General features: G+C 41.0%; 1 protein-coding gene across 1 annotated transcript in view; it reads left to right on the top strand.

The window, feature by feature from the left end:
• IPO8 (importin 8) overlaps positions 1 to 22,068 on the top strand; it is a 50,474-nt gene that overhangs the window by 18,858 nt on the left and 9,548 nt on the right. Inside the window, exons 10-22 of the mRNA XM_026040333.1 lie at positions 554 to 653; positions 2,240 to 2,316; positions 3,285 to 3,401; positions 5,664 to 5,753; positions 6,442 to 6,607; positions 7,060 to 7,220; positions 7,645 to 7,770; positions 8,995 to 9,061; positions 9,751 to 9,876; positions 10,355 to 10,452; positions 11,522 to 11,617; positions 12,340 to 12,560; positions 21,310 to 21,515. Of these exons, the coding sequence (XP_025896118.1) occupies positions 554 to 653; positions 2,240 to 2,316; positions 3,285 to 3,401; positions 5,664 to 5,753; positions 6,442 to 6,607; positions 7,060 to 7,220; positions 7,645 to 7,770; positions 8,995 to 9,061; positions 9,751 to 9,876; positions 10,355 to 10,452; positions 11,522 to 11,617; positions 12,340 to 12,560; positions 21,310 to 21,515 (1,651 nt within the window). The remainder of the gene's footprint in view (positions 1 to 553; positions 654 to 2,239; positions 2,317 to 3,284; positions 3,402 to 5,663; positions 5,754 to 6,441; positions 6,608 to 7,059; positions 7,221 to 7,644; positions 7,771 to 8,994; positions 9,062 to 9,750; positions 9,877 to 10,354; positions 10,453 to 11,521; positions 11,618 to 12,339; positions 12,561 to 21,309; positions 21,516 to 22,068) is intronic.

Here is a 22,068-nt window from a genome sequence, read left to right as displayed (position 1 = left end):
TATTAGTTGTTAAGTGTTTCGTAGTGCAAGATRGTGAGCAAAGAAACACGAAATGTAAGGAATTTTAAACACTTATTTCATAATTAGTATGTGCAAGAACAAGTAAAACATGATTGAGCAGGAAGGTTGCTTGAGCAGGAAGGTTGGACTAGATGATCTGTAGAGGTCCCTTCCAACCTTAAATATTCTGAAATATTCTGAAATATTCTGAAATTTTTATACTTTTTTCATGTTGTAAACTCCCTTGTCCCATGAATGCTAAGGGGAGTATCATTGAAACCTGTTCTTGTGCAAGTGTTGTGTTCTGCTGATTGTGAGCTATGTCCTGAAGTGTATTTTATGCGTGGCACTGGATTATAGTAAAGTCAGTTTACATTCTTCCTGCTGCCTAGATCTGCTGCAAAAGGCAGGCATGTGTATTAAAATATTATCTCTGTTAGCCCAAATAAAGGAGCACTGTTCAAAAAAAGTTCAAGGAGGGAAAAAGTGGAGGGAAGCTGTACTGGAATTTGATTTTCTTGTACTGACATGTATTTAACTTCTCTAATACTAGAGCATAACGGAAGATGTGATATTCTCCCTAATGTGCTACAAAGATGAGGATGAAGAACTCTGGCAAGAGGATCCGTATGAATATATCCGCATGAAGTTTGGTAAGTGTTTGCCACTTACCACCTAGTTTCTCCTCTCACTGTAACTATAGTCCCAGTCATGGGATGCCTGCGTTTACCACTGTTATTTCTCTGTCTTCACCAGTGTTTATGAACAGTAGGAGGAGAGAATGTGTTTCTTAAGTCTCACCCATTAGCAGTTAAAAGAAGACAGACCAAGTGAGCTTTGTCCAGTGCTCTTGAGAAGGTTGATCCTCTGAGAGCAGCTTTTCCACATCACATGTGTTCAGTCTCTAAAGCAGCCCAAGAGACTGGCTGACTAACTTGGCAGTACCAGTTCTGGAGTGTGGAATTGTTAACCTGTCACCGGCGTGCCTGCTGTCCACAAGCTCCTGCAGCTCTCTCTCTGACCAGAAGAGGCCTGACTTGCTCTTTCACTCTTCAAAATTGCTCATGTTTGCAGTATTTTGCCCCCAAAATGGGGAATACCTCATTGGACCATATTGTGAATTACTTATACTACAGAATTTCTGTCATTGAAAAGAGAATCAGACTTTAAAATACAGCAATTGAACTGGAAAATTGCAGTAAGCCAAGCACCAGAGACATGTAGTATTTGGGAATTTTTAGTTACTTGATTTTTGATTAGGATATGTAAAAAGAGAATTTAAGTGTTCATAGAATAATTTTAGAAATGTGGAGAGCTATTATAGAAAAATAATAGATCACAAGACAGTGTTCATCTCTGAGATGCAGTGTTCATCTCTGAGATACAAATACAGAACTGATTTTCAGTATCTGAATTCAGTTCTTTCTATGCAARCAATCCTATTTCTCTGAGGCACATACAGATTTAAATTGTTGTGGAAGGTAAAAAACTGAAAACACATTTAATTGAAGTTCAATATTTTTGTCTAGAAGAAGAATTTCAGTAGTATAAGTTCCTTTTTTWAAAAAAAATTCATTTCATCTTGAAAATCTCAGGAGAAAACTGTTCTATAATTTCAGCCACGTTTTGAGATCATTTTTCTAGCTTTTTTATTCAATTTGTGGAGAGATGTTTGGGCTAGAATGTGTTTGGCAGCACAGATTATTATTTTTCAAGGTACAAATTATAGTTTCAGTATGATTAAAGGAGGCTTACTTGTAAGTAAAAAGCTTCAGCTTTCAGCAAATTTAAAATTCTCCCAGATCAGAATATTTTTTTACATACTAAGACTTTCCCATGAGATTTTAATAGAATCAAGCCAAAATGATATACARATGGCACTGGAATGCAGTGTTATTCCTCCTATGATGGTTTTAATTAAAAAGAAAGGCTTTTTTYCCTCTCTCCTCTCTTAAATACATACTCTCAAAAGAGCTAAAGAATAAATAAAAATGGGAATGACAAGTGGTCAGTAAGTCAGGAAGGCAAGAAGTTAATGCTTCTTGCAGGTGATCTGAACTTAGATCCCAAACTCTTTAACCGTGAAGTGAAAACATCTGTAAGAGGTTCTGAAGGTTCACAGTCACCTCACCATGATTTTGTGATGTCCCAGAAACTCAAAAATGTTTATCAGAATTTTCCTGCTCTTTGCTATATTATATTCAGTGACAAGACTTTTTTTCTGTTGTTATTTTTTTAGATGTGTTTGAAGATTATGCATCCACTACAACAGCAGCACAGAACCTCCTTTATACTGCAGCAAAGAAGAGAAAAGAGGTATGGAACCAATCCTTCCTAATGGTTTTAAGTTTCCTTAAAAATGTTATCTTTTCTTAAGTTTGAAGATGCTATAGGAAAGTATTTGTGAAAAAACTACTTGCTAGTGGATAGTCAGATGCTTTCTTGACTGAGGGCTAACAATTTGGGCAGAATTAAAATGTAAACAAGCAAACAAACCAAAGGATTCCTCTGGCACCTGAGCAGTTGACCTGCCAGATACAAACTGAGCAGGAACAGAGGGAGTGATGCTTTCCCAAGTTTACAAACAGCCTCTCTGTCACGGCTCTGCCCAACTTCCCTAACTGGAGCAGGAAGAAAAATGAACCTGATCCTTGCTAATTAAATGCTATTTAAAATTGTGCTGACAGCAGTGAAATCAGTAAGAATGAAACCAATTTCATACAGCTGCTCTGTAAACGAGGACTTAACTTTTCTGTATTTCTTTCTATACCTACAGTGATATGTGCAAAGGGAAGTCAGCCGAGCCCTGAAACATGTGTGTCAGTTTGCTAAAGCTGCTAACTTTTTTTCTGCATGCCATTTTGTTAGACAGTAAGCACAGAGCTCTGAATCTCAATGAGTTTTCAGAGAAGAGCCTAATCTTTATGTCGGGTGGAATAGCCTTTGAGCTTTCTACTTCTCTGTTGTCAAAACAGTCCTTGCCTTTTCATCTCCCTGTTTTAATTCCTACAGAGATGCATAAATATGACAAAATTTTACAATTYAATGTGGACAAGTATGAGTGAAATGCTGAAAGAGAAGCTTGTAAAAAGCTTGAAAAAATGTTCTTAAATTTTAACTACGGAAGCATGCTAAACRTTACCTCACAGTTACTTGGACCAAGTTAAAATTTTTACTTGTGAAAATCATATGAATCTTTTAAACTAAAACAATGTTATTGAAATACTTTGCTTTAGGTTCCTCATTGACAGAAGGAAATCTTGTGTTTTCTGTCTTGTATATAGGTGTTACCAAAAATGATGGCGTATTGCTACCAGATTCTGACAGAGCCAAACATCGATCCAAGAAGAAAGGATGGAGCTTTGCATGTGATAGGATCCCTAGCTGATATTTTACTGAAGGTAAGTGGATGAGGAAGTGAAATAGGTTTRTTTTATAAGTCTTGATATCAGCTGCAATTCCCTTCCACCTCCTACCCCCTGCAAAAGGTAGTTTATAAAGTATTCCTAGCCCTTTGTGGCATTTGTGAAGTCTGTAGAGAGATTGCACTGTGTGATAAGAACTTGACAGTTGGTTGCCTTAACACTATTAACATTCTTTTTTTATCTTCCCATTTTTTTTTCCAAGTTTCTCCAAAACTCTACTTCTTTTTGCTATGGAACAGCCCCTTTGTCCTCTCCTGCTTTACTAGGAAAATGGAAGSGTGTTAAGAAAACAAACATGCATTCCGCCAGTGACATTGCTTATGATGTTTTAGCAAAAAACCCAACAGCTTACACTGTTGTGGGCTGCTTCTGGTTCAAGGAAAATGTTTACTTAACACATTGCAGGAATGTTTTGTCTGGTTTTCAGCCTTCTCGCCGCACAATATGTGGCTTTAAGTCTCATTGTGTCAGCCAGTTGAGAGTTTTGTAAATGAAAGTGGAAGGAGCACAGAGCTTCTGTCCTTCCTCCTTTCCTTCTATCACAGTATCTTCACAGGGTTGCGTGTTTTGTGTGTTTGAATATGCGTTTAATCCATGCCTGTGCTCTGGAAGATGTTTGTTACAGTTTCCTTAATGCTTCTGTACAGTGTGGAGTCCAAGGTACTCTCTGTGTCAAAAGTAATGCTGAAAAGCTGTCACTTTGAGAATGGTACACCTTGTTCTGAAGGCTTCCTTTTGGAAATACACACACAMAAAAAATTTATGTGAGTTTTATTTCTGTGCAGAATGCATCAGCTAGCATTCATATAAAGGATTACCAGCATTTACCTCTTTACCAATGTACCTGTCCACCAGCTCATGTGAAATCCTGGAACATCTTTTGCAAATGTTTGCAGATGGCACTGCAATGTAAATGCCCTCCCTGCTGGGGTGACAGTGAAGAGGAAGACATTGTTGCCAGGAGCCTTTCATGTTGAAAGGTTTTTTTTATATCCATTTATCTCTGCCTTGAGGAAAAAGGGAGATTTATTCCAGTATACTGCTCCTATTTGAAATTTTCAACCTTGAAACTTGAGGTTATAATACACTTCATAGAAAAGTATTAATTCCTGAACACTCCCTCTCTCTRCTCCGAGAGTTTCCTGTATTTGTGATTTGTCAGACAGAAAAATTCTGTGACCTGTTTCTGCATAAAATATTTGAGTTGTAAGTGTCTTCTGACTGGTGAGATAGCGATTGTAACTAGCTTCTACACACAGTGACTCTGATTTAGCCACCTGCATCTCCATAGAGGCTCCAGTTTAATGCATACAAATCTCTAACCTGTGTGCAGAAGGGAAATTTCTTTTCCCTTCTCTGTACTGTTTTTTTTTTTTTCTCTCCCAGTTTTTCATCTGCCTCCTTGAAGGGGTTGGAAATCCAGGTGTGAAAAACTGATGTACGATGTATGAAGCACAAGTGTGATCACTTAAGATACGTTTTGTATTGTCTGTGCCCTTCCACCCTCTTTGTGTCTTAGGTGTTTACCTTTGCATGGTAACACAGTGCCCAGCATACATCCTTTCWAATACGCTGGAGCTATAGGTGCTGAAAAACTCCCTCCTCGCTATGCTGGTGGTCCAGGCTTTCTGTGAGCACTTGGGATTTGCCAGGGGTGGAATAATGAGGAATAGTTTTCACTGAGTGTCCTTCTGCAGCTGAGGAGGTTTCTGTCACAAAGGGATTAACTTGGTTGACCATTTAGTATGTAAAAAGATGCAAGTTATTGTTGTAGTGTGTGGCATGGTAGTTTTTATTCTTTGTAGCTACAGCAGAGCATTTGGACCTCAGCTTTGTTGCAAACTAAAGCCTCTATTTATMTTCAGCTATGTATGTACTCCTTTGTAGGAGGATGGGGAATACTAGGCTTGATCCTCAGTCATTTTTAAGAGCAAAAATCTTACGGAATCGGGTTGTGTTAGAAAAAAATAACATTTCCAGTTATAAACAGTAATATAGATTTCAATATTACATAAGGTTCTTCACTTGTTGGGCTTTTRAGTTGCTATCTTTGCAATGTTGCAGTGTTTTTTCAGTTCAGGGTGAGAGATGTAGATCTCTTCTTGAGGCAAAATACCGTTAGTAGGTTTACAAACCACTGTATTTTCCAATAACAAGATGGTTAAAATAGATTAGTGGCTAAAATGGAGTATGTAAGTTGAACAGTCTACAAAATYATTTTTTTATTTACATCAACAGAAGAGTGTTTTCAAGGATCAGATGGAGCTGATGCTACAGAATCACGTATTTCCATTGTTCATGTCTAACCTGGGGTACCTCAGAGCTAGAGTAAGTTCCCAAATACATTGATTTCAGTATTTGCTGTGATTCTTTCCATTGTAGTTTTTTTTTTCCTGAATCTTACTAAAAGAAATAAAGCAATCCAAATACATAGTATACTCTCAGACAACGAACTTGGACAGTAATATTTAAATTAATATTTATAAAATTAATAAAAATAATAAAGTTAATATTAAATTTTGATTTWAAAAATGGATTTTCCGTTAAAGGAGTTAAAAGAAAGTCTGTGTTGTGTCATTCACTTCACTGATGAGACTGGAAGATTTGAGCAGTGGTGGTGTGGTGACCTATAGAGGCCCCATTATGCATATTTCTCATTAATAGATCCCACCTGGGATAGCTCTACCTGTTTAAGCGTAGCTTGGGCAAAATTCCTGAATGTCCATATCAGTCCATAACAATAAGCTGTTAATTTTCTTAAATTTCCTTTCAGATTTTCTCCAGAAGGACTAAAGCTGTGAATATCAATTATACATACGGAATATATTGCAATTTGGGGAAGGAAAAGAAAGAACTGCTTGAATGCAGAAATTGTTTTACTTGATATTGCATGCATATATCATAATTCAGAATGCAAAAAACATGTAAACAGAGATTATTAGCATCATTTTGAAATGAGCTTAAAAATGCTGGAAATTGCAGTAGCTCCTAACTTGCTTTTCTTTCTGCAATGCAGTCCTGCTGGGTTCTTCATTCATTCAGTGCTTTGAAATTCCACAATGAGCTAAACTTAAGGAATGCAGTAGAGCTGGCAAAGAAGAGCCTGATTGAAGATAAGGAAATGCCTGTCAAAGTAGAAGCTGCAATAGCTCTTCAAACATTAATAAGCAACCAGGAGCAAGGTAAGATCAAGTGGTTCATTGATTATATGATTATATTCATTGATTATTTTGTGTGTGTGTGTGTGTTATCATTTGGTGCAGATATATTTAAACATATCTGTCTCTTAAAGGCATAGCTTTCTGACCATTTCATCATGTTTAGACAGCTTCACTTGCCTGTTAGCTCCTGTGTTCCTCTCAGAATTCTGACCTCAAGGTGTTTTATTTTACAGARTAAATAATACCTGTTTCTGTTTTTCAGTATTGGATATGGTGAAAGTCCAATTTATACAGTTATTTTGTTAGTTTACTGACTGTGGACTGCAAAAGTGTCTTGGATAATTGTTTATTTGTCCGGTAATTTTGGTTAGATGATGTTATTCAAGAGTAGTCAGGCACTTGGTGATTTTGAGGTACTGTATTGGTGCCCTTTATGAACAGTTGATCTCACCTCACTTGGATTGTCGTTTCAGCCAAAGAGTATGTGAAGCCCTATGTGAGGCCAGTTATGCAAGAGCTCTTGCACATCGTTAGAGAAACGGAGAATGATGATCTTACTAATGTCATCCAGAAGATGATCTGTGAGTACAGTCAAGAGGTAGCTACCATCGCTGTTGACATGACGCAACACCTGGTAAGAGACAACAGAGTAGCACATCAGTCATAAGTACATGAGTGGTTTGGTAAACATTTTCTTTTTTTTTTTTTTTTCCTTTTGGAAATGCCCCTTGTTTGAAGAGATTCTTATAAAGATTTCATATATATTACTCATCATATATATATATTTGCTATATAAAATGTCTTTAAAACCTGTAAGTTTTTCAGAAATGCTACATTTTGTCTTTGGTTTTAATGAGCCAAACTCTGATCATTTAACATTATGAATGACTTAACAGAGCCAGGTTTCTGCTTTCAAAAGTAAGGTTCATACTTTCCAGTACTGACAGYTGGGTTATGGATAAGGCATTACTGCTTTTTATTTGCTGTCTTGGTTTGCATGACAAATTAGAATAGTAGGTTGACTCCTGAATGGCAGGTTGGTTGCTTTTCTTTCRTAGGCTGAAATATTTGGTAAAGTACTTCAGAGTGAGGAGTATGAGGAAGTGGAGGACAAAACAGTTATGGCCATGGGCATCTTGCACACAATTGACACTATCCTGACAGTCGTGGAAGACCACAAGGAGGTGAGATTTTTTTATACATTTTTCATCCTGCTGCTCCATCTTCCTTTCATTCATGATAAAAGGCAAGTTTTATGTGTGTGTTTCATCCCTTGAACTGACATGAGTATTTATGTACTGTAAATGGGATGGTGAGTTAGTAGCAAATGACATGACAAATTTGAATTGTAAGCTCGCTTTGCATTTGTGATTTCTGCACTGCTTAATCCTCACCTTTGAGAGGAATTTTTCTCCTGAGRGTAGTAAAATCCATAGCAATGATTCTGGTAAACTTGTGACAGACTTTTAAATAAAATTTTAGAGAGAAACACTTTTGTATTAGGGAAATTTTGGGTAATAGTGACTCATATTTTGCTGTTTACCCAGCAGTTGCTGGGATAGACTTTGATAGCAGTGGATCTCCCAGTTGTGGTTCAATATAAATCCACATTTCACCTATTCAGAGAAGCTACTAGAGAAGGCAGCCGCCCGCTTTGAACTCGCTGTTTAAGAAAGCACTGGATTAGGGTTGCTGCCTGGCTCCTGAGACTGATGCTTTCAGCTCGTACCACCATGTTTGGCTGAGGTAGGGAGTTCAGCGACTGATCAAGGAGTCACAGTCAGTAACTTTGAGCTTGGTTGACATAAATTACTAAAGCTTGTTTGGCTTCCTTGGTTTACGATGAGAAACTTCCARTGCAACTCTGAAATAAATCTTTTAAAGAAGCTTACAATCTTAAGAATAGTTTGATTAAAGTACAAATTATTTTCTTAGCGCAGTTGTACTCTGCATGGGTTCCCCTTGCTGAGCCTGCTGTGGGAAGCTCTCCATGGACCTACGGCGAAAAGCTCTCTTCCTTTCTTCTTTTTTTTTACCCGTTCTTCTCCAAAGGTTTTGAATGGAGGTCTTGTCTCAAATGCTTTCAGTATAGTGTTGATGTTACCTTTGCCTTGTACCCAGGCAAGGCAGCAGGGAGTTTTCAATAGGATCTGTAGAATAACAATTAACTAAGAAATATTAAAGTACTGTAAGCGACAGTCTCTGAAGTAATACTGCTTATTGCATACTTGAGTACTTACCTTAGCAAGACCTTGTTTCCTAATGTTTTTGTGATTACTACAGCATTATTTAGAGAGTGATAGAGCTTTGCTTTTGAGGAACTTCTCACTTAGATGGAATTAGTAAAATATATGGATCAAATTACTCTTTCTAGATATTTTACTAAGCTGCTTTATTTTTTATTTCAGATAACTCAACAGCTGGAGAGCATTTGTTTACAGATCATTGGCCTTGTTTTGCAGAAACACGTTATAGGTATCTTCTAGAACTAATATATAGAAAAACCTTAGACATCCTTACATAGAAAATTAAAGTATTGCAAACTGTCCTGTTGTCTTGTCCAGAGAATTTAATCTCTCCTTTTTTATTTTTTTTTAATGCAGTTTCTTTACAAGAAAAAAAAAGTCAGTTATGATTTGTTTCTCCTGACCTCCTCTTTCAAACTAGTCAGGTCAGTTCTATGTATTGGAGGTCAGATCTAAAGTAGAAGATGCAGCTCTAATTATAATTTTGGCTAGTTCTGTTAAAGGGCRAAGACTACAATTAAATTGCTGTTTTATGGATATACTCTACAATTATGTTACTATTTTATCGTTTTCCTGTATTAAAGAGCTGCACACTTTGTGATAAGGCCTTTAGGAAAAAAATTGAGATGATATAAGTATTGTGCAAGAAATGTTTTAAAAGTAGGCTTTAGTGTGATGATAATACCGTTTTCCATTTATAATGAAAAAGTGCATAACATTGCAATTATAGCTAACATGAGGYCTCTCTAAAAGAATATTTTCCAATTTATATTATTTTTCTACATATTGATTTACCTATTAAATGCTGGCTTCTATTTGCTATATGACCGAGGCCTTGCATTTGAGTAGAATTTGTGGTGTTTGTGAGTAGAATTTCTCCTTTACAGTGCCCTACTTTAAATTGTTTCTCCTCTCCAGAGTTTTATGAAGAAATTCTCTCCTTGGCATACAGCTTGACGTGCCAGATGATTTCACCCCAAATGTGGCAGCTCCTAGGTGTTTTATATGAGGTTTTCCAGCAGGATTGCTTTGAGTACTTTGCAGGTATGAATGCTTCTACTCTGTTGCTATTTCAGCAATTTGGGATTCATCTCCAMATCCCATCTTCTAAGGGTCACTTCCATCTACTGTCCTGGTTTGCAGTGATCATGCCCTGACCATCTCTTTAGTGTGGGAGTATAACAAGAACATATTTAGCTGGGAGAAACTTGTTCAAATCTGTCARTTACTCAGTTACTGTAGAAGGTCCTGAACTCAAAGAAAACTAATATGTGCAAAGTTAAAATGAATCTGTAAATTCACTAAATAAATGTAGGCCTATTCTGTTTCTTATTTGGAAAAAGCATCCTGCAGAGAGCACCTTAAAAAGGATTTTGGTAGCACAGACTTGCAAAGTTTGAATTTCCAACTATATCCCTGAATTGGAGCTAATGAATTACATTATGGGGCTAGGGCCTCATTGGCTAGCACTTTTAGGGATTAGCTTGTAGTTTTTTCTGTTTTTGTTCTCCTTCTTCCCCAGATATGATGCCTCTCTTGCATAATTATGTGACCGTTGACACTGATACTCTTCTGTCTAACCCAAAGAATTTAGAAATCATTTACACCATGTGTAAGAAGGTAAGACTCCTGCATGTTGCTGCTATTGCTGCTGTTGCTGTGCTCACTAGTGGTGCKTAACAGTCACGCAGGGTAATAGAGCGACCTGAATATGCTGCCAGGTGGTGGCTGATGATGTCAGAGCAAAATGAAGCTTTGTCTCAACTGAATTTCAAGTAGACTGAGCACTTTCAGACTTCTAAGTGACGTATTTTGTAGGAAAGTATGTGCATAAACATTTGTGGGGAAAAGTTGCAGTGCTGTTGCAAATGTTGGCTCTGTTCTCCAAGCAGCTACTTCAATAAGCAGAGCAATTCAGGAGGCCTGATTACCTTGGGTTCTGTATCTCTAATTGCCCRCTAAGGTGCAAACTCACCTGCAGTTCTTCCTACATTTGCAATGTTTCTCTCTYATACTTGGCTCTCTCATGTGTAATGAAGTATGAGACCACACTGCAGCTTTTCTCTGATTTGGGATATTAGAGAGTCTTCTGCATCCAGCCACCTGCTTAATTTCAAAAACTTTATGAGGATTTAATGTGTTTGAGAGTTCTACTCCTTTGTCAGGTTTGATTGACACTGGCCAGGAGGTTGAAATGAGCTGAGAAGCAGCAGGCAGTTTCACACTTCTGCACATCTACATGGAGGGCTTGCATGCCTCTTGTTTTTACTCAGAAATTAGCCTAGAGACAAGACTTCACTTTGCCAGGCTGTTAATCTGCCAGTGCCTGTTAGAGCTGAAGTCACAAAATGAAAACAGGATGTAGTAAATGGTAGTGATTCTTTTAGGTAGCATTTTTTAAAAAATAAAAAAAGGAAAGATGATAAAGGGCATTTAAAAGATACTAATGTTTATAAAGAGATACAGATATTTCTTCTGAATTTTTAAGTTCAACTTCAACCGTGTCGTCTTGTTTGTGTCTTGTGGAGATGATTTCTTATGTTTTTAAATTCATTGCAGAATATATTGTGGATGGATATATAGGTGCCAGGTAGAGTTTTGAGTATATGTCTATGGAGGTACAGGAGCACTTTCTTTGAAACCTGATTTTGATTAACACTGATAAACTGCTTGGTCATTTGGTTGCTAGGTACTGACAGGAGATGCAGGAGAGGATGCAGAGTGCCATGCTGCCAAGCTCCTGGAGGTGATTGTTCTTCAGTGCAAAGGACGGGGTATTGACCAGGTGATAAACATTGAGCACGTTTTCTTTTTTGCTAGTTTCTGATGATACAGATATGATTCCTGAGAAAAGAAGTTGAAAGTAGAGAATTTGAGGGAATGTAGAAATATGGGGGTTTTTTGTTTGTTTGTTTGTTTGTTTTTTTCATACTAGAGATTAGTGGGTATGACTGGAATGCAAAGATAGGGTGTGAAGTGCCTGCTTGTCTTTTCCTTCTTCCTTGTAAGAGGATTTTCCCTCTGATGTAAAGCAAGTATTAAGACTGTTGTCTGTTGTTGCTGAGAAATTAATTGTACACATCAAATTACAGAGATTATTTCTCCAAGAAATATGAACTTGGCCATTTTTAATATTTTGAATTATCCTGTGCACTTGGAAATAAATAACTTCCTGTGTAGAGGGTGGTTAGATTGTGATTGCTGGGAGAACGAATATCACAATGGAGATACTTAGAACACACTTCAGATGATGTATTTTTTATTAAGCGCTAAATTCTGCACTCATATTCTAGRAAACAGTCCAAATTACTTTAACATATGACATTTACAAGCATGAAATCCAAGGCTTAATACACTGAGAATTGGAAATTAATAGAATGCATTCTTAAGATATGCCTGAATTTCATCTAACTCTGATGAGGTGTATTTTATTTTTGTCTATAATTTGGCAGGATATATAATCTGATTTTTTTTTTCTGCTGTTTTTCCTCATAATTGGATGCCTAGTGTATTCCACTCTTCGTGGAGGCCGTTCTGGAACGGTTAACCAGGGGAGTTAAGACAAGCGAGCTTCGTACCATGTGTCTTCAGGTTGCCATAGCTGCACTTTACTACAATCCTGACCTGCTTCTGCACACCTTGGAGAACATCAGATTCCCACACAACCCCGAGCCCATCACTGCACAGTTCATAAACCAGTGGATGAATGACACAGACTGTTTTCTTGGGCAAGTATTGTGGTTTTATTCTTCAAAAAATCAAAACCACAGACTTTGTTCACTTCTAGCTTGTATTCCTAGTTATCCTGATTCAAGAGTTCTCATTTCTAGGTTAGTCTGAATAACAGTAACTCACACTAGCAAGGTCTGACTGCTGTGATGTAGTTAAAGATAAACCTATGGGTATTTATTTTTTCCGTCYCTGTTGAGTTATACACTGAATTTCTTGTGCTGCGAGGAAGCACTTGAGAGCGCAGTGCATAGTATACATCAGAATTCTTAATTCTTTCTAATTTCTTAAGAAATTTCTAAAATATAGAAATTCTAAAACTTAGAAAATTCTTTAGAAATTAGAAATTTCTAAATTAAATAAATTTCTTGGTCAGTTTTTTAGTTGTGAACTGTCTGCTTCTCCAAGAGATCATCCAGCCTGACGGTAATATTCAGAGCTGACCAGCAGGGTTTAAGAGAAACATGAACCTTTTTTTCTCAAATATTATGTATACATATTTTCTGTTTTGAATTCTGAAGTGTTTTTAACTGCGCCATTTAATGTGTAAAGTATTTTTCCCTCCATGGAAAGTAAACCCCATGCTCCGGTTTTAATCTCTGCCAGTCGTTGAGTCAGTTTTTCCACGTTTCTCCGTCAGCCCTGGACACCCTGGCTGTTTTGCACTCTCCTGAGCACAAAGTGCTCTCAGGACAACGGTGCCTGTGTGGGTGCCCTGACCGAGCGTGCGTGTAGGCACCAAGTGACCCGCTGTAGAGTGGAGGGAGGGCCGCGGGGCCGCCACACGCTGGGTGCTGTGCGGGCCTGCAGGCCAGGCCTTCACTGTTAGTGCTTGGCCCTCAGCTGGGGGGACAGGCCTGGCTGTGAGAGCTGCAAAGCAACTCTGGGCAAGGCAGAGCTAGGTGTAGCCGACAGCCCTGCTCTTCCTGCTGTGAGCTGTGTTTTCTCAYGGGAGACATGACGTGTGGCTGCAGATGTGTGGGCGGGCGTAGGACGTGCCTTCTCTGTGCAGGGCAACGTACTCGGTGAAGTGTCTGGTGYAGGAGTCGTGCCGTGCATGAGCACAGGGCCCAGAGAGGCAGCTCCTGACCCGAGGGCGCGCACCTTGTCCTTTRGCTCGTCCTTCCTTTCCGCTGCCACAGTCTCGTTTCTCCCAACTCGAAACAAGTCAAACAGGCCCTAGTGGGCCTCTTGTAGAGTGATTTCACCGCTCCCCAGTCATCCTAGTAGCCTTTCTCTGTACCTTTCTTATTTCAGTTCTCCTTTCTTGAGCAGAATTACACACTGTCTTGGTAGAGCTGCCTTAGTGCCTCTTGGTTTTGCATTGTGTGGTACAGGGTAGCATTATCTAATGTATCAGTGACCAACTAGTAGGCTTGGATCTTGCTCTCAGCGTGTCCTTTGTGATATTTTAAAAATGTGTACCAAATGTACTGTGTGAAAGTGCATTTACTTCCCTCTTCTAAGATAGAGAAGCGGTGTGTAGACTTGCAGTATATATGATCTTATTAGCAATAAGACTCCTTGAAAGTAGAAGCAAAATAACTGCTTTGTTGCATGTAGGCTCTGGGGCAGATCCCCGTGCTTGTTTGAATTTGAAGGTATTACCATGACATTCTTCGTTTGAACTAAATGTACTAAAATTGTTAAAAAGTGAGAGGAAAAATCCTGTCTTTCACTATAACCAGGATGGACAGTTCATATTATTACCATTGAGCATTTTGAGCAGAGCATTTTGACCTCTCCTGTGTATAGAAAATGTAGCTCCTCATATCTTAACATAAACGCATCTGTTAGCATTTAGAAGTGACCCTCAGTTCTTTWGAGGCATCAGTGCCTGAAAAGTGGCACCCTTATTTCTGCCTCTCACACACTTTGTGTGCTGTTGCTAYTAATTTTCAAACTGTTTTTACATCTAGTGGCTTTAGAAAAGGGCATGACTTTTTAGCATAAGGAGATTTCTGTGTACCAATTTTGTATGACTAAAGCAAAGTTCTTGAGATTTAGCCTTTTAGGCTGTCATTTTTCGACTGAATGTAAATACTTAAAGCATACAGAGACAGTATGAAAGAACAAATGCCCTATAGGTGGTAAACTTGTCATTGCTTTTTAAAAGGATTCTGAAAATGAAAGAGATTGAAAGCCTTAAGCAGTTCATCTTGGAGCATTCACTGAGAAGCTAGTCAAGTCCTGAGAGGAAAAATGCTGCAGACTTGAATAGACTTTAGCCTTAYATACTCCTGTGAGCTACAATCTAACTTTCAGTTCTTTTTGTGTTGCTTTTGGAAAAAGCATCACTTTCTACATTTGCTGTTCAACTAAATCCTTCTTCAAAGCTAAGACGAAAGTTGACAAGTCTACAAAAATGAAATGCAGTGATGAGCATGCTACATTTTGTTCAAACTGCCAGCTGAACAGTAGCCAAAGATTAAAATCACAGAATCACAGAATGGTTATGGCTGGAAGGGACCTCTAGAGATCATCTAGTCAAACTCTCCTGCTCCAGCAAGGACACCCACGGCACAGGGCGGCATCCAGGCGGGTTTGAAGATCTCCAGAGAAGGAGACTCCACAGCCTCCCTGGGCAGCCTGTTCCAGGGCTCTGTCACTCTCACTGTTAAGAAGTTCTTCCTCACGTGCAGATAGAACTTCCTGTGTTTCAGCTTATCCATTATCCCTTGTCCTATAACTGGCCCCCACCAAGAAGAGTTTGGCCCCTTCCTCCCTACATTCTCCCCTCAGGTACTTAGACAGATTGATCAGATCCCCTCCCAAGTCTTCTTCAGGCTAAACAGGCCCAGCTCGCTTAGTCTTTCCTCATAAGACAGAGAGAGCCTCCAGTCCCTTAATCATCTTTGTCACTCTCCACTGGACCCTCTCTAGAAGCTCCATGTGCCTCTTGTGCTGGGGAGCCCAGAACTGCCCCCAATACTCCAGGTAGAGCCTCCCCAAAGCTGAGAAGAGGGGCAGGATCCCCTCCCTCAACCTGCTGGCCACACTGCTCCTGATGCAGGCCCAGAGCCTTATTGGCCACTGTCTCTCTCTTGATGTGCTGCTGCCAGCAGCACAATAATTGTCTGTGATGCAGCTTGAATCCCAACATCACTGTCTGTTCAGAGCCACCTGCTCAGTGTGCAGCTTTCAGGTGCAGGGCTTTCGCCATAGTACTGCTTATCAGGAGCTGTGATGTGATATAGCTGTCTCTGGTTCCCTCAGGACAGGACTCCTTCTAGATGACCCTCACATTTTAGAGTTGTCATGTGAACAGCAGCCAAACAGCGTAAGGCCTAAATGTTCGGGAGGAGAGAGCTGAGAAAGAAATCTGCCTTCCTGATGGCATTTCTTGGGCCCTCTGCTGCAGACCTTCTATTTGCATCAGTGCTAACAGGCACCCTGCCTTGAGACATCATTTGTCTCTCCCACCACAGGCATGGCTGCCTTATTTTGGAGTTAGGTTGCTTTACAGAAAAAGATGGTTCTAAGTGTAAATTCAGGGCGGCTGACACAGTTGCAGGTCCTACAGAAACTGGAGAAGAGCCAAGTAAATCYACCTCCAGCCTTATGGACGAGGTGAGTCTTAATGTCTTTATCAGCCATGCGGACTGCCTGTGACTTATCAGCAGCAGAAGCTCTTTAATGTACTTGGTCCATGTGAATCTCGCGCCATTTTCTCCTTCTTCTGCTTCTGTGACATCCTAGGATCCACAGATCCTGTTCTGACAGAGGAGCTGAGGGTTGGCAGTCCTGTCTGTTGGTCTGGAAGTTCTCACGTTGGAGCTAACAGGCAGTGCTGGCCAGAAGAGCCCCAGATTTCYTTAGCAGAACTTTTGCACTCCAGARATGGAATCCACGTGGATAATACATGTGATAATAATAAAGTCATTGCAGTAAGATAAGCATCTGTTCTTCCGTGTTTTTCAAAACATGGAAACTAGTTAAAACTGTTTAGAAATTTGGAATGTTAGAAATAAACTAGGCAAGAAGAGCTCAGAACTCATGATAAGACTGTGCAGAAATCCAGCATGTCATCATGGATGTYACACATCTGTGAGTGGTTCTCTGTGTCCCAGCACACAGTACTTATTTCTAACTCTCCTATAATTACTTCAAATTGAATAAGGGCAAATAAGAGACTGAAAAGCCACTTGTAAAAACATTTACTCCTCATTTTGCTTTCTCCTCGAGAGTCTGAATTGTAGGCAGAACTTGTGCAYGATTTATTCTATATTGGAAATTATTCTGTGGAAATTGAGGTGAGAGGAAAACCTAAATTTTGTTTTGAACAAAAAAGGATTTAAAAAAAATGAGTGAGAAAATTTAGTTGATAGGAGCTTAAGTATTTGAAAATCCCACCCTTCTTTGGCATGGGGTATAAAATCCCAAACTTACACAATAAAGCCAGGCTGGCTCCAACTTTGTAACTTGAAGGAAATAGCTAATTATTTGCAGTTTGTCTAGGAAGTGCACTGGTGTAATAGAAAGAAACTTGATCCTCACAGAAAAGGCGCGCAGCTTACCAGTAAAGGGAAGGCTTAGTGATTTCCCTTTGAAACACTTTCAACTCAGCTTAAAATACAAAAGATTCTTGGATCTTTCCCTCTGGTATTGAAACACGCCTCTTGGCTCCAAAAGGTCCTGTGGCCTGTGCAGACCACACACAGCTTGTTACAAGTGAGCTTGCCTTGTAGCGGTGCATTGCACTGCCACACAGGCCTCAGCGGCTGCTTGTTCAGGCTTCACGTGCCCTGAGGGATCAGGCAGAGTCCACGACTGCTGGGGAGGACTGTTCCCTGCTGGTGGGCAGGCAGGTAGGGATCTTGAATGCTAAGCTCTGAAGGGAGTTGTATCCTTCATGCAGATGGAAGGGTGCTGAAATGGTGGCATTTGGTAGCAAGGGAACGGGTGGATTGAAGGCATCCTTTGTCGTTACAAAAATTACGTAGGGTTTTTTGTTTGCTTGTTGTCTCTTGCTAGTACATGATACAGCTGAACTTCTGCCAAGGTGGATGCTTGTTGTGTGCTTGCGTGTGCCGACAAGCAGCACGTGGGGGAAGAAACGAGTCTCCCTCTGGCTCAGGTTCACTGAGGATGGCTTGGGGCCTCGAGTTCTGTGGCCCTGCTGGGCCTCCTCATAATGTGCACGCTCCAAAGGCTTGTCTTCATTCTTGCAACTTCTCCATTTAGATGATTACAGAATCACAGAATCACAGAATCTTCAAGGTTGGAAGGGACCTCTAGAGATCATCTAGTCCAACCTTCYCGCTCAAGCAGGCACACCTACAGCATGTGGCACAGRGCGGCATCCAGGYGGKTTTTGAAGACCTCCAGAGAAGGAGACTCCACARCCTCCCTGGGCAGCCTGTTCCACTGCTCTGTCACCCTAACAGGAAAGAAGTTGCTCCTCACCTGGAGACGGAAGTTCCTATGCTCCAGCTTATGGCCATAAATGAAGTGTGACAAATAAGCTGTGTTTGTTGGCCAGTTGAGCTAATTCCTCGTGATGACCCTTCAAAGAGCAGTGTCCCTGTCTTCCACTTTTGTTCGCTACCCTTTAGTATCAAGTTAAACCTCTGATTACTACAATTTCTTGACACGTGTTGCATTTAGGAATTGGCATTATATGCCTGTAAGTTATTCAAACGTTTTATAAAAGGTAATGCCAAGTGACAGTAACTACTCTCTTGCTTCATTATACATTTGGGGCTTGAAGAAATTTCATGGCTTCCCAGTGTGAAGATGCGGGATGGAAATCCTATGTATGGATTGCAGAGCTTTGGTAAGACTCATATAAGGACCCTATCCAAGAGAGGAGGTGGAGCAAGTGCTTCCAGTCCTTCCAGTCGGCTGAGCTGTTCCAAAAATGTTGTGCTGTGTTCACAGGTAGCATCGTCTGCAGGTAGAATTTTAATTTTCCCAGTGTTGGCATGGGACACGTGAGCAGATAGCGGTGCATTTGTTTTCAGGTAAATTGTGATGACTAAGGGCTTTAATTCCTTTGAATTAATTTATTTTCACTCTGTTGTAAAGAGGAAAGGAGACGCTTTTCCCTCGATTCAGTTTCCTTCACTTGTATGCCTTCCTTTTTTTGCCGCTTTCCTTTAGAGGAAACGTTTTTGGATATTGCAGTTAGCAGTGATGGAAGGACCCTCTTTACCCATGCGCAGGTTGCTGTGTTTTCAGTACATGTAATGAAGGGCAGCAGCCAAACTCAGCATGACAAACATGTCTTTAAATGCACGGGGCATTGGTTTTTTTCTTGGAAGGACTTCTGTGGCCACAGTGCTTTGTGTGATCTTAAATWATTTATTGTTACTGTCAGCTACTCTGAGAATGGAAACATTTCACTAAGCCCTAACAGGACTAACAGAATAGGTGGCAGAGTGAAATTTGGCCAGATCCTGAGGCTGTATTTCAGCACATGTGGAGTTCAGGAAGATGTAATATCTGATATCTTGGATATTATAATTTAGCAAGCGTGTCGTAGGGGACCTTTGGTAATGAAATTCTAAGGGTTTAAAAATTGCATTTCTATATTAATTTTTGAAATGATGGCTTAAGCTATCTAATCCCCTGTAAATTTGATTGCTGCTTCAGTTGTAAGTGTGGGCTCTCATGCACATCTTCATAGTTTCCTCCCCACTTTTATCTTCTTCCTTCCAAACCAGCTGTGCCAAGGGCCRGGAGGGTGGCCAGTCTCCAGCGGGAGCAAACGTTTAAAAACATTGCCTGGGCTCTGCTGCTGCCTTGCTAAGCTGCCCCATCCTGTTGGAGCTGTGCTAGCAGTGCCATGATAAGGCGTAGATGCAACACTTGCTAAGATCCTCCAGTGCCTGCGTGGGTGCAGTGGGAGAGGAGTGTGCCTAGCAGGTGCCTCTGGAGCTTTACTTCCCTCCTGCATTCCCTCCGTTTTTGCTGGAGCAGGTTCTCCTGCAGAGGAGTTGCACGGAAACTGTCAGCATCCGATCAAATAGTTCCAACAAAACAATCTCCTCTCAAGCCCTTCGTAGTAAAATAACCGCAGAGTCAGAGAAGAGTTGGACACAGTAGCCTGAAGTAGGACCAAAGACTATCTATAAAAACAGTTAGAGAACCTTTCCCTGTCTATCACCATGTAAAAATCACTCTGCTGCTTACTTCATGCATTTCTCTCCCTTTGTTTCCTATACTTAGTTTGTTTGTTTTCCTGGACTCTACTTGTTTGCAAGTTCCCCCTTTGAGTCGCCCGTTATTCTTGACACTGTCGAAGTTGTTCCCTGCTCTCACTGGAGTTACCAAAGTGCCTCAAGTTAGTGGCACAAACTGAATGCATAACAGCCTGTTCTGATGGGCTGCTCCCAAAGGTATTCAAGTCCAGCAAGGCCTGAGCTATCCCGTAACAGCACCCTCCAGTTCCATGCATTCTTCCTCTTTACTGATAGTCTATTCCCTGATTTCAGTCTCTGCAACAGCACTCCTCTGTAAGCCAATGTGAATAAATTTTCTATACTACTGAACAAGAGAGCAGCTCTGTAGAGAGGGACCTCGGCGTCGTGGGGGACAAGAAGTTGACCATGAGGCAGCAGTGTGCCCTGGTGGCCAAGGAGGCCAACGGGATCCTGAGGTGCATTAAGAAGAGCGTCTCCAGCAGGTCGAGGGAGGTGATCATCCCCCTCTACTCAGCCCTGGTGAGGCCACATCTGGAGACTGTGCCCAGTTCTGGGCTCCCCAGGACAAGAGGGATGTGGAGCTGCTGGAGGGAGTCCAGCGCAGGGCTACCAGGATGATCAGGGGCCTGGAACATCTGCCATATGAGCAAAGGCTGAGAGAGCTGGGCCTGTTCAGCCTGGAGAAGAGGAGGCTGAGGGGGGACCTGATCAGTCCTCAAGGGAGGCAGTGAGGAGGAGAGGGCGGCCTCTTTTCAGTGGTGGCCAGAGATAGGACTAGAGGAGATGGCTTCAAACTGAAGCATCGGAAGTTCCACAGGAACTTAAGGAAGAATTTCTTGACAGTGAGGGTGCCAGAGCCCTGGCACAGGCTGCCCAGGGAAGTTGTGGAGTCTCCTTCTCTGGAGATCTTCTAAACCCGCTTGGATGCAGCCCTGTGCCACATGCTCTAGGTGACCCTGCCTGTGCAGGGGGGTTGGACTGGATGATCTCTAGAGGTCTCTTCCAACCTTAAGGATTCTGTGATTCTGTGATTCTCTATGAAATGTTTTGCTAAAGACAAAGTAATTTACATATTCATTAGTATTTATTTAGCATTACAAACTTTGCATTTGGGAATTGCAAACAATTGTCGCAGGAATGTGGCCAGTGCTTAAAACATATGTAATTGTTATCAGGTAGAGTACTTTCCAGTGGAGAGATTGCCTTTAGAACAAAAGAAATAAGGTATTTAGTAACTTGGAGTATGGGCTTAGGACTGGTGGTCTCTGTGATATTGTCTGTGTCTTCTACCATGGCAAGTACCAGAACTTTTACCTGAAGCAGTGTATAGTAGTGGAGCAAGGATATTATTTACCTCTGCATTCTTCTTGACTGTAAGGGTGACAGAGCCCTGGCACAGGCTGCGCGGAGAGACTGTGGAGTCTCCTTCCCTGGAAATCTTCCAAACCTGGCTGGATGCCGCCCTGTGCTCTGGGTGTCCCTGCTGGAGCAGAGGGTTGGACTAGATCTCCAAAGATCCCTTCCAAGCTTAATCATTCTGTGGTTCCGGGATATCTATGCAGTGGAAATCTGTTTCTTGTCTAAYGAGTGTGTGTTCTTTTAGGCTCCATGACAGAAAGATGTGTATCATAGGACTGAGCATCCTAATGGAATTGCAGAACCGACCACCTGCAGTAGATGCTGTGGCCGCACAGATTGTCCCTTCCATCCTCCTCCTCTTCCTGGGCTTGAAACAAGTCTGCGCCTCACGAGAACTCACGGAACACGAGGATCATGCTAAAGATGAAAAACACGTCGCAGAAGATAATGGTAAAATCTCCCCTTTTCACATTGTGGATTTTGTCTGGATTTAATTTGAAGGGGGTAAGAAAATGCAGTTCATTTCTAAGACTCATTAGTCTGCTGAAAATAGCTAGGCTTACTGGGTGTTTGAAAGATCACCTTCAAAATTGATTTTTCCTTCCAAAATGCCATCAAAAGCTCTAGTTCAATGTGCAGTAGCTACCACTGCGAAAGGAGAGCTTTGGCCTCGGAGCAGCAATAAAACTAGCAAGTCCTCCGTGCAGTTTTGTCAGTGTGCTGCATCCATCAACACCCAGGGCTTTCTCACATAGGTGGCACCGAGTTTGCCAGGACTAAGGATAGTAACTACAGGCCAGTGAGCCTCACCTCCATCCCTGGGAAAGTGRYGGAGCARCKCATCCTGKCTGYTSTCTCCAGACACATGGAGGAGAAGAAGGTGCTCAGGAGTAGCCAGCATGGATTCACCAAGGGGAAATCCTGCTTGACTAACCTGATCACCTTCTACGAAGGAATATCTAGCTGGATAGATGAGGGCAGAGCGGTGGATGTCATCTATCTG

Source organism: Nothoprocta perdicaria, unplaced genomic scaffold, assembly GCF_003342845.1.
Source record: "Nothoprocta perdicaria isolate Ctin4 unplaced genomic scaffold, notPer1 scaffold_253, whole genome shotgun sequence".
In the NCBI taxonomy this organism is placed as follows: Eukaryota; Metazoa; Chordata; class Aves; order Tinamiformes; family Tinamidae; genus Nothoprocta; species Nothoprocta perdicaria.
This window is presented reverse-complemented; position numbering and strand designations above follow the sequence as displayed.